General features: G+C 40.7%; 1 protein-coding gene across 1 annotated transcript; it reads right to left on the minus strand.

Moving 5' to 3' along the window:
• Positions 1 to 453: 453 nt before the first annotated feature.
• On the minus strand, positions 454 to 1,610 carry LOC147369137 (olfactory receptor 2M3-like). Its single transcript, XM_086411114.1, has one exon. It carries the CDS (start codon positions 1,476 to 1,478, stop codon positions 546 to 548), a length of 933 nt encoding a protein of 310 aa, XP_086267240.1. The 5' UTR covers positions 1,479 to 1,610; the 3' UTR covers positions 454 to 545.
• Between the last annotated feature and the right edge of the window lie 13,961 nt (positions 1,611 to 15,571).

A 15,571-nucleotide genomic window follows, 5' to 3' on the forward strand; every position in this document is an offset into this window, starting at 1 on the left:
GGGCAAGATCCAGAGCAACTTTGCTTCTAGCCTCTTTACCCCGGTGGATTAGCATCTAGGATTTCTGGTTTTCATCTAGACTACTTAGGTTCAATTCCTGGGCAGGGAACTAAGGTCCTGCTTCAGAATTGCTAATTGCCATCTCTCTGAGATCATAACCTTGGTGTTGATGAGAAAGAATCAACCTGACCCTCTCCTCCCCAAAAGAAATGACTTTACCTTTCATGGTGTTATTCTTAGAGGAAGACTACAAAGAAGTTCTAGTCTTTACACACGGATTCTTGTATTTAATGTACAATTTCAAGAAGGCACAAGTCTCTTTCCATTGTTTAATAACAAAAGAAACATGATTCAGTGTGAAATTAATTGCTACTGTCTGTTTCCTTGACATCTTCCATTCAGTGCTTTCAGATTGCTCAGATCATAGCTTCATCCCGGCCAGGCAGAGGGTTCAATTTGTTCAGAGCCACAAAAGAATCTGAGCTTATAGAGGAAGGAGAAGAACAAGAGAGGAATCCTCAGAAGGGTGGGCATGTCTACACTCTCTATCTCCCCTGCATCTTCCACATCTTCTTCAAGGCCCTCATTATCTCCTTGTTCCTCAGGCTGTAAATGAGTGGGTTGAGCATGGGGGTGAGGATGGTATAGAAGATGGAGATGGCTCGGTCTCCCGCTAGTGTCCTAGCAGAGGCTCTCTGCATGTAGGTAAATATGGCTCCCCCATAGTAAAGACCCACCACAGCCAGGTGGGAGGAGCACGTGGACAGAGCCTTCTGTTTCCCCTCAGTGGAGGTCATGCTAATTACAGCCGTGAGGATCCGGGCATAGGAAGCCACAATGACCCCCAGGGGCAGCAGCAGCATGATCACACAGCAAGCATAGATGAGGTCCTCAAAGAGGGATGTGTCTGCACAAGAGAGACGCAGCAGAACGGGGACCTCACAGAAGAACTGGTCCACCTGGAGAGAGCCACAGTAGGGGAAGCTGAAGACCATCCCTACATCAATCACACTGTCAGCCACTCCACCCATCCAGGATGCCAAGGACATCAGACAGCAGGCCTTCCAGTTCATGAGCACAGGGTACCGCAGGGGGTGACACACGGCCACATACCTGTCATAGGCCATGACTGCCAGGAGGAAGCACTCAGCTCCTCCTACCATGACCACTAAGAAGACCTGAGTGGCACAGCCACCCCGAGAGATGAACTTACTTCCCGAGAGGAAGTTCGCTGCCATCTTGGGCACGACTGCACCCATTATGGTCAGGTCCATGATGGAGACCTGACTAAGAAAAAAGTACATGGGAGTGTGCAGGCGCCTGTCAGCCTGGGTGAGCAGGAGGAAGAGGATGTTGCCGGCCAGGGCTGCAGCAGAGGCCAGAAGGACAAGGGAAAATAGGAAGAAGTCATATGGTGAATAGCTGAACAGACCCAAAAGGATGAAGTCTGATAGCGAGGTGTGGTTCCAGATGTCCATGGCCTTGACCCTGAGGGAAAAATAAATGAGTAAACATCAAAACGAAACAACTTACCTGGCATCTCCATCATATACGTATACTGTCTCCTGTATCTTCTAGAGGACAGTAGCCAGCTCTCGGTCTTATCCCTGTCCTTTCCCTCTGCAATGAAATACTTTTCCTCTCATTTGTCCTTGATGGTTATCAAACAAGATTTGATCCTTATTTGTCTAGAAAACTAGTCAGTACGCCCCCAGAGAAAGGGGCCTAAATAATGCAAAGGGAGAGAGAGAAGGGGTTTTAGGATAAATAGCTATAGGTTTAGGAAAAGTGGATACAGATTTAAGACTATGAGAGTATTGGAGTTTTCAATAAAGAGTAGGAGGAGGAAAAGTGTATAACAGATGTAAGAATGAATGCAATTAAAAATATAAGCCTTTAATTTTCCCTTCCCCCATTTTCTTAAAGCATTTACTTTAGAGAAATGTGTAAGTTATTTGACTCTGAAATGTACACAGTTTAAAAGTGAAATAACCGTCTAGCCAGCTTTCAGACCCAGTAGTGTCTTTCTCAAAAACTTGAGCCTCCAATTAAAATAATTAATTAAAAAAATTGAGATCCATATCTTTTCATTGCAATCATCCAGGAAGATAGAGCCCCTACTCCCCCAGCTCTGTAGGAGGGTAGGACCCTAACTTCAGCAGGCACCTTGCTCCAAGTGGCAGAATTCTCTCTTGTCGTAGAATGAGAAAAGTTTATTTTCCTTTGAATAAAGCCATTTAACCAACACAGTCACTCCAATTACCAGGTGAATCTAGAATGAACTCTGTGTGCCAAATGGTGCTGTCAAGTCTCTTATTTGAGAACTGGTTACTGTTTATCCTGAGAGCACAAATATAATGGATTATCCTTGCCTGGATGTAGAAAAGAATGATATCCTTCTGTCTCTGCATTCACTTAGCAGATCACCAATAATGCACATCATATTCTGGTTTAATGTTTATTCAAAACTAAAGCTGTTTTCTTTCTCTTATACCTTTTTGGAGAGGTTTTCAGGGTAGGAAGGAGATTTAGTTTTTGTTATATTTCTAGAGTCAGAAAATTGTGGCAGTGGGGAGAAAAGTCCCAGGACATAGTGAATTGCACAATCATGCCAGCCCCTGGTGGCTCACATGATAAAGAATTTGCCTGCAATGCAGGAGACTTGGGTTTGAACCCTGGGTCAGGAAGATCTCCTGGATGAGTGCCTGACAACCCACTCCAGTATTCTTACCTGGAGAATCCCTATGCACAGAGAAGCCTGGCAGGCTGCAGTCCATGGGGTCACAAAGAGTGGGAGATGACTGTGCAACTAAGCACAGCCAGCCAAGGGAGCCAGTGTAAGCTCGGGTAGGTAGATTCCGTGATCAGCACAGGCAGGAACACTGCAGTGACGCAGACACATGTGTGGCAGAGGCACAACAGATCTGTCTGCCCACTTTGTCTCAGTTCAGAGGCTGGAGAACAGATGATCAATGATAAAATTTTTCCTCTAGAAAACTAGGATTATCATATTTTGGTCTCTGATGCTGATAACATTTGTCACTTGACAGCAAGGAAGTATCTCTATGTCCAGACTGACACTATAATCTGAAGCCTGAAGTGAAACTAACTTCACATTTCTCAGTCACTTTGAGTCCCTTATCTGTCAGGTCTTCCCTCACCTGCTTCAGAACCTACCACCTCTATTCCCTTCCCAAGAGTTCATCTTTCACTTTGAACTATGAATCTCAACAGAAATGGGTTAAACCCAAGCAATATGCAAAGATTTAGTCCTCAGGGCAATGCAGGAGCAAGTGGTGACCTGAGAAATCCCCTCACAGACTCTCCTCCAACTCTATGGCTCCAAATAAAAATTTGTAGAACTAACCATTCAATATGTTCTTCTGCTGCTTACAAAATTGATGAGCTCATGTCCCAGGTTTCTATCTCTAGTTGCAGAGCAGATATCCTGGGAGACCCAACTGAGCTCATAATGACCCCAGGGAATAGATAGAGCCTCCACCCCAAAGAAGAAGCCAAAATTAATGACATGGCCTCAGGATAAAGTTCATTCCCCATAGCCCTGGCTCTGAAAAGCACCCCAGACTCCCTTCTAAGCAAAGGAAGGACCCATCCCTTGACACGTCCACCTACACTCTCCTCAGGACTCTTAACCCTCACTTTACCCATGGGAGCTAGGAGAGAATGTGATCACCACTGAGTATCAGAGTGAATATCTAGCTGCATTCCAGAAGTTTGGTCATGGATGATGAAGTGGTCCCTGGTCAGTTAACCTATGAAACTTGTACTCAAGTGATGTCCTATACCTTTATGGACTTGATTGTTGGTTTTGGTTTCCATTCAAGAAGCTATATTTGTGCACTATGCAATGAAACAAAGAGCAGCCACATGAGGGAAGCAAAGGGTCTTTCTTCAGAGCTTTCGATAGCAAAAGGGTCAGCCACCGTTACTTGCATTTTGGCAGAGACACAAAGGCAGGCAGAAGAGTGGGAAAGCTTTAGAAAAAGAGAAGCTCCACATGTGCCCTGATTGGAGAATATCGGTGTGGTGAATCTGTTGGCAGACTCATCAAGAGCACCATTATTGGTAGGGTACATATTTGGCTTTTTTTGGTTGGCCTTAACTTGGAAGTGGGGCAAAAAATTAGGGAAGTTGTCAGTTATTAATCGAGCCTTAGACATTTGGGGCCTATTTTTACAGAAGTGATTGTTAAGCTTCCTATATTGTTACCCAAGTGAACACTCTATCTTCTATAAGACTGACTTATAAAAGACTGCCTTAGTGGCTGGACTGTTTATGATTGACAAGAGGGTTGATTTCCTTGGCAAGTTCTTGCAGTTTGTGGGTCAGAGTTCTTTTTTTATATATGGTCCATTGTCTGTGTATTCAATCTCTCGGCAGCTATAAATGTGAATATCACATTGCTGCATTGTAATATGAAAACTGCTAAGAGAGAGTTCTAAGTTTTCATCACAATGAAAAAATTTTGTAATTATATGAGATGATAACTAAAGTTAATTAAATTTTGTGATAATCTCATAGTATATTTACATCAAATCCTTATGCTGTACACTTGAAACTTATACAGTGCTATATGTCAGTTATATCTCACTCAAACTGGGAAGAAAAAAGAACACTCACCATAAAGAATTTTCTAACAATACTTAAAGAAAAGGAAGAAAAGAAAAGAAAAAGTGTGGGTATATACCATGGGTTACAGTTCATCCATTAAAAAATAAGGAAATCCTGCCATGTGCAACAATACAGACTAATCTTGAAAGCATTCTGCTAAGTGAAATAAATCAGACAGAGAAAGACAAATACTCCATGATCTCACTTACATGTAGAATCTAAAAACAAAAACAAAACCCCTCATAGAAACAGTTTCTACTGATTGCCAGAGGCTGGGAGGTGGTGGGTAGGGGACATGGTGGGAGAATTGGGTGAAGGAAGTCAAAAGGCACAAATTTCCCGTTATAAGATAAATAAGTTCTTGAGATGTAAGGTACAGCATAGTAACTACAGCTAACAGTACTGTAGTGTATATTCTAAAGTTGTTAAGAGAGCAGATCTTAAAATTCTCAACACAAGGAAAAAACTTTATAACTACGTGAGGTGACCGCTCGCTCGCTCAGTTGCTTCAGTCATTTCTGACTCTTTGCAGTCCTATGGGCTGTAGCCTTCAGTGGTGTATCAGATTCTTTCTGTTGCTGTAATAAATGACCACAAACTTGGTGGCTTAAAACAATTTCTTTTCTCTTACAGGTCTAGAAGTCAGAAGTATAGTATTAGTTTCATTGGTTTAAAGTCAGAAAGCTGGTTGCTTCTGAGGTCTCTGAGGAAAAATTCTTACTTTGTTCAGATTCTAGTGGCCTCCTGTATTTTTTTATTTCTGACCCTTTTCTCTGTCTTCAAAGTCAGTAGCATAGCATCTTCAAATCCTTCAAATAGCTTCCATTGTCTTATCTCTTCCTTTTACAGTCAAATCTTTATATCCCTCTCTTTTGTGATTCAATTTAGGGCCAGATAACCCAAGGCAGGGGCTCCTTGGTGGTTCAGTGGTAAAGAAACTGCCTGCCAATGCAGGAGATGCAGGTCCAAGCCGTGCATCGGAAAGATCCACTGGAGAAAGAAATGGCAACCCACTCCAGTATTCTTTCTTGGGAAACCCCATGAACAGAGGAGTCTGGTGGGCTATAGTCCATGGGGTCACAAAGAATTGGACGCAATAGCGACTAAACCACAAACTCAGGGCAAACTCTCCATCTAAAAATCATCATCTTAACAAATTCAAAGTCCTTTTTACCATTTGTATTCATTTCCTGGGACTGCTGGAACAAAGTAGCATACACTGGGTGGCTTAAATGACAAACATTTATTATCTCACTTCTGGAACCAGAAATCTGAAATCAAGGTGCCTGAAGGACATGAAGAATTGGTTCTGTGCTTCTCTCCTTGTTTCTGCTAGCATCAGGCATTCCTTGGCTTTATAACGGCATTCTCCTTGTGTCCCTTCACATCATCTTCTGTGTATGCCCATCTGTCTCTATGTCCACATTTCCCTTTTTGATAAGGACATCACTCATGTTGTATTTGAGTCCACTCTAAAGACCTCATCTTCACTTGGTCACCTACAAAAGACCTTACTTCCCAATAAGGTCACATTCACAAGTAGTGGGAACTTCAAATCTTCATGATTATCATTTATAAAAACACATGTATAAAAAGGTACAATAATCATAAGTAAAATAGATACATAAAATGCCTAGTGAATAAAACAGTGTTAATGATGGATTTGTTCATAAGCATGAAATCAAAAAGGACCCAGTGTTACTGAAAGCTTGGTCTATCTTTGCACCAGTGCTGAATCAAATCCCAGAGACAGAGTTTTGGATAAAGTAAAAAGCTTTATTGCTTTACCAAACACTGGACTTCTGCCCCAAAAAACTATGTGTCTCCATCCCAGAGAACCTGATGAGGGGTTTTATAACAGTAGGTTAAAGGTGGAGTCTCTGACAAGATTAGGGTGTGAACAGGGCTTGGATTCCCTTAATCTCATCTCAGATGGTCAGTCTCCTAATCTTGATGAGTTTCTCTGGTCTGTTTAATCTTGTATCAGGTGGTTTCTTGGCTGTTCCTCCCTTGATTAGCAACCGTTTGAATCCACCCTTTGGAACTCAGGGAAGGTCATAATGACTGGAGCCTTGCTGACAAGAGATGGGTGACAGAAAGACCTCTGTGCTTGGGAGCCCCAGAGGGCCCCACTAGGTTTCACCTGCAAGGCTTCCTCAAGGGTAGGTCCCCCATGTCCCCTATCTCTTATTTTTAGAAAAACTTTAGGCTCCAGACCCACATATGCTGTGTGGAGTTGAAACACTTTATTTTTCACCAAGCATTGATAAATATTTAAGTGAAAGAGAAGAAAATAAATAATAGATTAACATTCATAACATTAAACAAAGCAAATTTTGTTGTATTTAACTTTTAATGAATTCCATTTGAATTATGAGTCTTTCAAGAAAGAAACCTATTTGGGAATTTCTTTCACATTCCAAGCACTCTTGAAGTTACCCACTTCTCCTCACCCACCTAGGCTGCCCCACCCATCTCAGTCACCATCAAGGGTGACTCTAACTACAAAATAAATTTCCAGAAGTGGAATTCCAGGGCCTAGGAATATATCTTACATTTGGGGAGATATTGCTACATTGTCCAAAATGTATGAGAGTCCTTGTTTCTCCAGTAGAAGCACCCTCTTGCTCAGTCCAAATGGTCAACATGGACCCAGGGCAGGGATGTAGTTCTGCTGGGGTCAGAGCTCCACACAGCATATATAGGTCTGGGGGCTTGGACTTTTGCTAACTGTTGCTAATCCTGAGGCTGCAGCTTCACTAAAGGGTGATAATCCCAAAGACTGAGAGGTTTATGTATTTATTTATGAGAGATTAGGTGGAGATTGGACTTCCCTGGTGGCTCAGATGGTAAAGAATCTGCCAGGTGGTGCTAGTGGTAATGAACCCACCTGCCAATGCAGGAGACACCAGAGAGGCAGGTTTGGTCCCTGGTTGGGGAAGGCCAGGGCAACCCACTCCAATATTCTTGCCTGGAAAATTCCATGGACAGAAGAGCCTGGCCGGCTACAGTCCATAGGGTCACACAGAGTCAGACACGACTGAAGCGACTTAGCACTGACCCACACACACAGGTGGAGATTAATGTAGTGGCTTCCAGGCAACAGCACCATGACAAACTCCCTAAATTCCTTGTCTGATGTCTGTCCCCTCTGTCTGATGATCTAGACAGAGGAACTGTAAGAATTTGGTGTGTTCAACTCATCCCTTTTGTTTCCTCTTTGTTTTCCATTCTAGAAGCCACTCCCTCCAATCATGGCAAGAGAGTATCAGAAGTGTCCAGAAAAGTTCTTAACTTTCACAGGCTTTGGGTTGTGGACAGACCTGTGTGTACAAAGTATGTATGTGTGCATGGGAGTAGGGAGGAAGTGGGACTCAGGAGTGGGGGAAGGAGAGTTCTTTATATTGCTTTTATAATTTTTAAAAAAATAACGCAGGACTATGTTTCTATGTTTATTTCTTCATTACACTCACAATCTTATTGGTATTTGTTGTCATCAGGGCAACAGCAGAGGGATGGAAGTCAACTCATCTTGGGGACTCAGGGATTTCTTTCTTAATTATATTAATTCTAATATCTAAAAGGTGGATCCCAATCCTGTTTCTAATCACAGAGAACTCTGAAAATAGACTAATTTATCTGATGCAAAATCAGCACCTAAATAGACAGATCTTTAAACGAGGGAAACAATATGGCAATAAAATAGATAACCTGGAAGAAATGGACAGATTCTTAGAAAAGTTCAATCTTCCAAGACTGAACCAGGAAGAAATAGAAATTATGAACAACCCAATTACAAGCACTGAAACTTAAGCTGTGATTAAAAAAAAAAAAAATCTCCCCCAAAACAAAAGCCCAGGACCACATGGCTTCACAGGAGAATTCTATCAAACATCTAGAGAAGAGCTAATGCCTGTCCTTCTAAAGCTCTTTCAAATAATTGTAGAGAAAGGATCACTTCCAAATTCATTCTACGAGGCCACCATCATCCTGAAAGCAAAACCAGACAAAGATAACACAAAAAAGAAAACTACAGGCCAATATCACTGATGAACATAAAATCGTCAACAAAATTTTAGCAAACAGAATCCAGCAACACATCAAAAAGCTCAAACAGCATGATCAAGTTGGGTTTATTCTAGGAATTCAAGGACTCATCAATATATGCAAATCAATCAATGTGATACACCATATTAACAAATTGAAAGATAAAAACCATATGATCATCTTGTCACACGAGTGTATGTTCCTTGGTTCTTTGTCTCATCACAACAAAGATTTGAAGCGACAGACATTAAGCCCTTGGCGCGTCACAGCTCTCGGGTCTTGGACAAACCGTGTTATAGCTCTTAGGCAAATCAGTGTTATAGCTCTATTTTATTTATAAATAGCAGGAAATCCATCCTCGAAGTGTGAGGGCATGCCAACCCAAAGACTTGAAGAGAAGAGAGTGGAGGAGCACGCGGGGGAGGGAGAGAGAGAGAGAGAAAGAGCACTTTGGCTCCTCCTTTTATATGTTTTTTCCTCCACCTGGGCCTGCCCTATGCAAATTGGGCTTAGCCAGGAGTGCTGTTTGTTCTACCTGAAGTCTTCACTGTGGTCCGTGGACCTTCCTTTGACCTTCCTTTGTTCTACTTTTGTGGGCTTTCCCCTTCCTTGTCTTTTAGCCACCACCATTTAGGACTCCTTTTCCCTATTCTACCTACCTAACAATCTCAACAGATGCGGAAAAAGCCTTTGACAAAATTCAGTACCCATTTATGACTAAAACTCTTCAAAAAATTGCCATAGAATGGCAGCCCACTTCAGTATTCTTGCCTGGAAAATCCCATGGACGGTGGAGCCTGGTAGGCTACTGTCCATGGGGTCTCAAAGAGTCGGACACAACAGAGTGAAAGGAAGGAAAAAGACTTCAACATAGTAAAGGCCATATATGATGAGCCTACAGCAAACATCATTCTCACTGGTGAAAAACTGAAAGCAATCCCCCTAAAATCAGGAACAAGACAAGGGTGTCCACTTTCATCACTATTATTAAACATAGTTCTGGAAGTCCTCGCTACAGCAATCAGAGAAGAAGAAATAAAAGGAATCCAGATCAGAAAAGAAGAAGTAAAGCTCTCACTGTTTGCAGATGATGTGATACTGTAGAAAGAAAACCCTAAAGATTGTATCAGAACATCACTAAAGCTAATCAGTGAATTTAGCAGTTTCAATATACAAAATCAAGACACAGAAATCACTTGCATTTCTATACACTAACAATGAAAGATCAGAAACAAAAATTAAGGAATCAATTTCATTCACCATTGTAGCAAAGAATTAAACATTTAAGAATAAAGTTACCGAAGGACTAGAATGCAAAAGTAGGAAGTCAAGAAACACCTGGAGTAACAGGAAAATTTGGCCGTGGAATATGGAATGAAGCAGAGCAAAGACTAACAGAGTTTTGCCCAGAAAATGCACTGGTCATAGCAAACACCCTCTTCCAACAACACAAGAGAAGACTCTACACATGGACATCAGCAGATTGTCAACACCGAAATCAGATTGACTATATTCTTTGCAGCCACAGATGGAGAAGCTCTATACAGTCAACAAAAACAAGACCAGGAGCTGACTGTTGCTCAGATCATGAACTCCTTATTGCCAAATTCAGACTAAAATTGAAGAAAGTAAGGAAAACCACTAGACCATTCACATATTGACTTAAATCAAGTCCCTTATGATTAAACAGTGGAAGTGAGAAATAGATTTAAGGGACTGGATCTGATAGATAGAGTACCTGATGAACTATGGACTGAGATTCTTGACATTGTACAGGAGACAGGGATCAAGACCATCCCCAAGGAAAAGAAATGCAAAAAAGAAAATGGCTGTCTGGGGAGGCCTTACAAATAGCTGTGAAAAGAAGAGAAGTGAAAAGCAAAGGAGAAAAGGAAAGATATAAGCATCTGGAGGCAGCGTTCCAAAGAACATCAAGAAGAGATAAGAAAGCCTTCCTCAGCAATCAATGCAAAGAAATAGAGGAAAACAACAGAATGGGAAAGACTAGAGATCCCTTCAAGAAAATTAGAGATACAAAGGGAACATTTCATGCAAAGATGGGCTCCATAAAGGACAGAAATGGTATGGACCTAACAGAAGCAGAAGATCTTAAGAAGAGGTGGCTAGACTACACAGAAGAACAGCACAAAAAAGATCTTCACAACCCAGATAATCACGATGGTGTGATCACTTACCTAGAGCCAGACTTCCTGGAATGTGAAGTCAAGTGGGCGTTAGAAAGCATCACTATGAACAAAGCTAGTGGAGGTGATGGAATTCCAGTTGAGCTATTTCAAATCCTGAAAGATGATGCTGTGAAAGTGCTGCACTCAATATGCCAGCAAATTTGGAAAACTCAGCAGTGGCCACAGGACTGGAAAAGGTCAGTTTTCATTCCAATCCCAAAGAAAGGCAATGCCAAAGAATGCTCAAACTACTGCACAATTGCACTCATCTCACACGCTAGTAAGTCAGTCAGTTCAGTTCAGTCTCTCAGTCGTGTCTGACTCTTTGCGACCCCATGAATTGCAGCACGCCAGGCCTCCCTGTCCATCACCAAGTCCCAGAGTTCACTCAGACTGACGTCCATCGAGTCAGGGATGCCATCCAGCCATCTCATCCTCTGTCGTCCCTTTCTCCTCTTGCCTCCAATCCCTCCCAGCATCAGAGTCTTTCCAATGAGTCAACTCTTCACATGAGGAGACAAAAGTACTGGAGTTTCAGCTTTAGCATCATTCCTTCCAAAGAAAATCCAGGGCTGATCTCCTTCAGAATGGACTGGTTGGATCTCCTTGCAGTCCAAGGGACTCTCAAGAGTCTTCTCCAACACCACAGTTCAAAAAGCATCAATTCTTCGACGCTCAGCCTTCTTCACAGTCCAACTCTCACATCCATACATGACCACAGGAAAAATCATAGCCTTGACTAGACAGACCTTCTTTGGCAAAGTAATGTCTCTGCTTTTGAATATGCTATCTAGGTTGGTCATAACTTTCCTTCTAAGGAGTAAGCGTCTTTTAATTTCATGGCTGCAGTCACCATCTGCAGTGATTTTGGAGCCCCCAAAAATAAAGTCTGACACTGTTTCCACTGTTTCCCTGTCTATTTGCATGAAGAGATGGGACCGAATGCCATGATCTTCGTTTTCTGAATGTTGAGCTTTAAGCCAACTTTTTCACTCTCCACTTTCACTTTCATCAAGAGGCTTTTTAGTTCCTCTTCACTTTCTGCCATAAGGGTGGTGTCATCTGCATATCTGAGGTTATTGATATTTCTCCCGGCAATCTTGATTCCAGCTTGTGTTTCTTCCGGTCCAGCGTTTCTCATAATGTACTCTGCATAGAAGTTAAATAAGCAGGGTGACAATATACAGCCTTGATGTAGTCCTTTTCCTATTTGGAACCACTCTGTTGTTCCATGTCCAGTTCTAACTGTTGCTTCCTGACCTGCATACAGGTTTCTCAAGAGGCAGGTCAGGTGGTCTGGTATTCCCATTGCTTTCAGAATTTTCCACAGTTTATTGTGATCCACACAGTCAAAGGCTTTGGCATAGTCAATAAAGCAGAAATAGATGTTTTTCTGGAACTCTCTTGCTTTTTCCATCATCCAGCGGATGTTGGCAATTTGATCTCTGGTTCCTCTGCCTTTTCTGATTTACATATATTGCTGAAGCCTGGCTTGGAGAATTTTGAGCATTACTTTCCTAGTGTGTGAGATGAGTGCAATTGTGCAGTAGTTTGAGCATTCTTTGGAATTGCCTTTCTTTGGGATTGGAATGAAAACTGACTTTTCCAGTCCTGTGGCCACTGCTGAGTTTTCCAAATTTGCTGGCATAGTAAAGTAATGCTCAAAATTCTCCAAGCCAGGCTTCAGCAATACGTGAACCGTGAACTTCCAGATGTTCAAGTTGGTTTTATAAAAGGCAGAGGATCCAGAGACCAAATTGCCAAAGTCTGCTGGATCATGGAAAAAGCAAGAGAGTTACAAAGTTATCTGATAGAGCCTAATTGGAGGAAAGTCCAGAATAAAAATCTGGGCATTTGTGTGGAGAGAAAACAGCAGGTGGAAGATGGTAGCTGAGGTGAAGACTTTAACACCTAGGTCATAGGTGTATTGTTTGAATTTAGTGTAGTTTTGAGTCTAGTGTGGCCAAAGAATTCTTCGGATGATACTTAGGATATTTATAATTAAAATGGATTGAGTCCCTTAGGTGTTTTGATGGGAAAATTAGCCATAAAGCCCTAGACTTCTTATTTGAAAGTTAAATTTTAAGTTTACTAAATTAAACAGTGTACAACTCTAAAATATGTATATGTCACAAGGTAAAAAGTGCAAAATTATAATAGTTAACATTATTATAATGTTGTTCTGTACCTTTGCTTCTGATTTCTTGGGTAAAGTTCAGGCATTTATGGTGAGAAAAGGGTTTTCCACCCTCACACTCTGGAGGGCTAGAAGTTAATTTGTTGTGCCAAGCTAGTGCTAAAAGTACACGTTTGGTCATTTTGAAGCTTAATTTTTGATATGCTGTAATGTTAAAACCTCTAAGTAGGTGTTCGTTTTCCTGCAGTGTGTTGTGCTGATTTTCCCTGTTAAAACACAAAACACTGTTATGGCTCCTGCCTGCTTTGCAGGGTATACCAGACTTCATTGTTGTCTCTCATGGTCCTTAAGTTACTTGGTTTATGCTAGCCACAGCAAGCTATCAATAACCGTTTCATGCTTATACCAAAGAATTAAATCTGATCCTTAATATCTGGTATTTTGCTTGTAAGTCTACTGATAAGGGATTATTGGAAGCCAGTCATACTATTTGAAAGTAAACTCTAGTCTCTCTGTAGGTCGAGGACTCATTGCAAAACATTTTTGCAAGTATGAATGCTTAGATTTGATTCATGAACAATACATTTTAGACTGGTTTAGAAGTATTGATAACTTATTTTAAAGCAAAGGAAAAACAACTGAGCATGAATTTTCTATCTTTAGAGAAGTTGGTGAAAGTACGGTAAAAAGATGTTTTCATTTTCTTGTTCTTTTAAATATTATTGTACAGAGCTGTTATTAATGCCTTATTTTTAAATCTTAAAAATCCCTCCAAATATTGATATTAAGTGCACCAAACAAAATGTCTTTGGTATTTTAAACTTTTGCTCTTCATGCATCTGTAATTTCATTTCCTTTTTAAATATAAAATCTTGCCTTTGTTACAAAAAAAAAAAAACAAACCTCTGAGCAAACAAAAGTCCAAACTGAAATTCAAGGAAGAATTAATATCAAAATTCTCAAACTCTTTCAAAAAACAGAAGAGAAGGGGATGCTTTCAACTTATTTTACAAGGTCAGCCTTACCTTGATACAAAACCAGACAAACATGGCGAAAGGAAAGAAAATGAAACATCAGTACCACCAGTGTACTTAGAAGTAAAAATTCTCAACAAAATATTGGTGAACCAAATTTAACAATACATGACAAGGATCATAAACCATGATCAATAGGGATTTATTCCAGGGATGCAAGGGTGGCTCCACATTCAGAAGTAAATCGAGGCAATATACCACATTAACCAAATTAAGCATAAAAATCACATGGTTACCTCAGTGGACACAGAAAGAGCATTTGACAAAATTCAACATCTATTTATGATTAAAAAAACTTTCAACAGTGAGTATAGACGTCATGTAACTCAATGCAATAGAGACTGTATACAGTAAGCTTACAGTGAATATCATACTCAACAGTGAAAAAATAAGAGCTTTTCCTCTAAGATCAGGAACAAGATAAGAATGCTCACTCTTGCCACTTTTATTCTACATAGCATTGGAAATCCTAGCTACAGCACTTAGGCAAGAAAAAGAAATAAATGTAATCCAAACGGAAAAGAAGCAAAATGATCACTATTTGCAGATAGCATATATTATATTAAAAACACTCCAGATTTTTTTCACCAAAAATATCTATTAACTAACCAACAAATTCAGTAAAGTTGCAGGATACAAAATCCATATACGAAAATCTGTTGCATGCACAAGTAATGAACTATCAAAAATTAAGAAAACTCTTTCATTTACAAATGTCTCAAAAATAATAAAAATAGTCTAGGAATAAATTTAATCGAATATATAAAAGATCTATACAATGAAGAGTATAACACATTGATGAGAGAAATTGAACAAGGCACAAATAAATGGAAAAATATTCCCTGCTCATAGATGAGTAAAATTAAAATTGTTTAAATGTCCATACTGTTAAAAGCAATCTTCAAATTCAATGAAAACTCTATCAAAATTCCAATGGCATTTTTACAGAAATAGAACAATCTTAAAATTTGTGAAGAATCACAAAAGATCCCAAATAACCAGGTTGGTTTTCTTTTTGCTAACAGAGGGCGCAGATCATAACTCCTCATTACTCAAAACCCTATCTCTTCACATAGCCTATCAAACCTTATGAGGTGTGGGCCCTGTTTTCTAGCCAGCTCTCCCTCAGCCTATCCCTGGCTCGCTTTGCTCTAGAACACTGGCCTCAGCCATTGCTCAGTCATCCCTTCTGCCTAGAACATTTTGTATCAGTAGCCAGACCCTAAACTCTCCCAGGGCCGGGCTATGCTCTTTCCTTCACCACTGTGTGTGCATTCCACCCACTTGGTTGCCAAAACCCCATAGGCTCTAAGGATATGAGTGCAAGTCTCTTGGAAGCAGTGTGTTTGAAAAGAGATTTTTGGTCCAGTGTGTCCAGGGAGCTATTTGTAGAAGACATGACTCAAGAGATTATTTCCCCAATCCCTCCAGAGCTCTTGAACTAAAAACCGGATAGAAGCCAGTTTCTGCCAGGGTTTTATCCTCACACCTCATTTCTCTCCCAACTGAGTTAGCAGATAGATGGGCCCAGGGGT

Source organism: Bos grunniens, chromosome 7, assembly GCF_055505025.1.
Source record: "Bos grunniens cultivar Pamir isolate PY7600 chromosome 7, Bosgru_T2T1.0, whole genome shotgun sequence".
NCBI classification, from domain to species: Eukaryota; Metazoa; Chordata; class Mammalia; order Artiodactyla; family Bovidae; genus Bos; species Bos grunniens.

Coding starts and splice junctions, on each gene's coding strand:
- LOC147369137 (XM_086411114.1), bottom strand. CDS start 1,478: ATGGACATCTGGAACCACACCTCGCTATCAGACTTCATCCTTTTGGGT.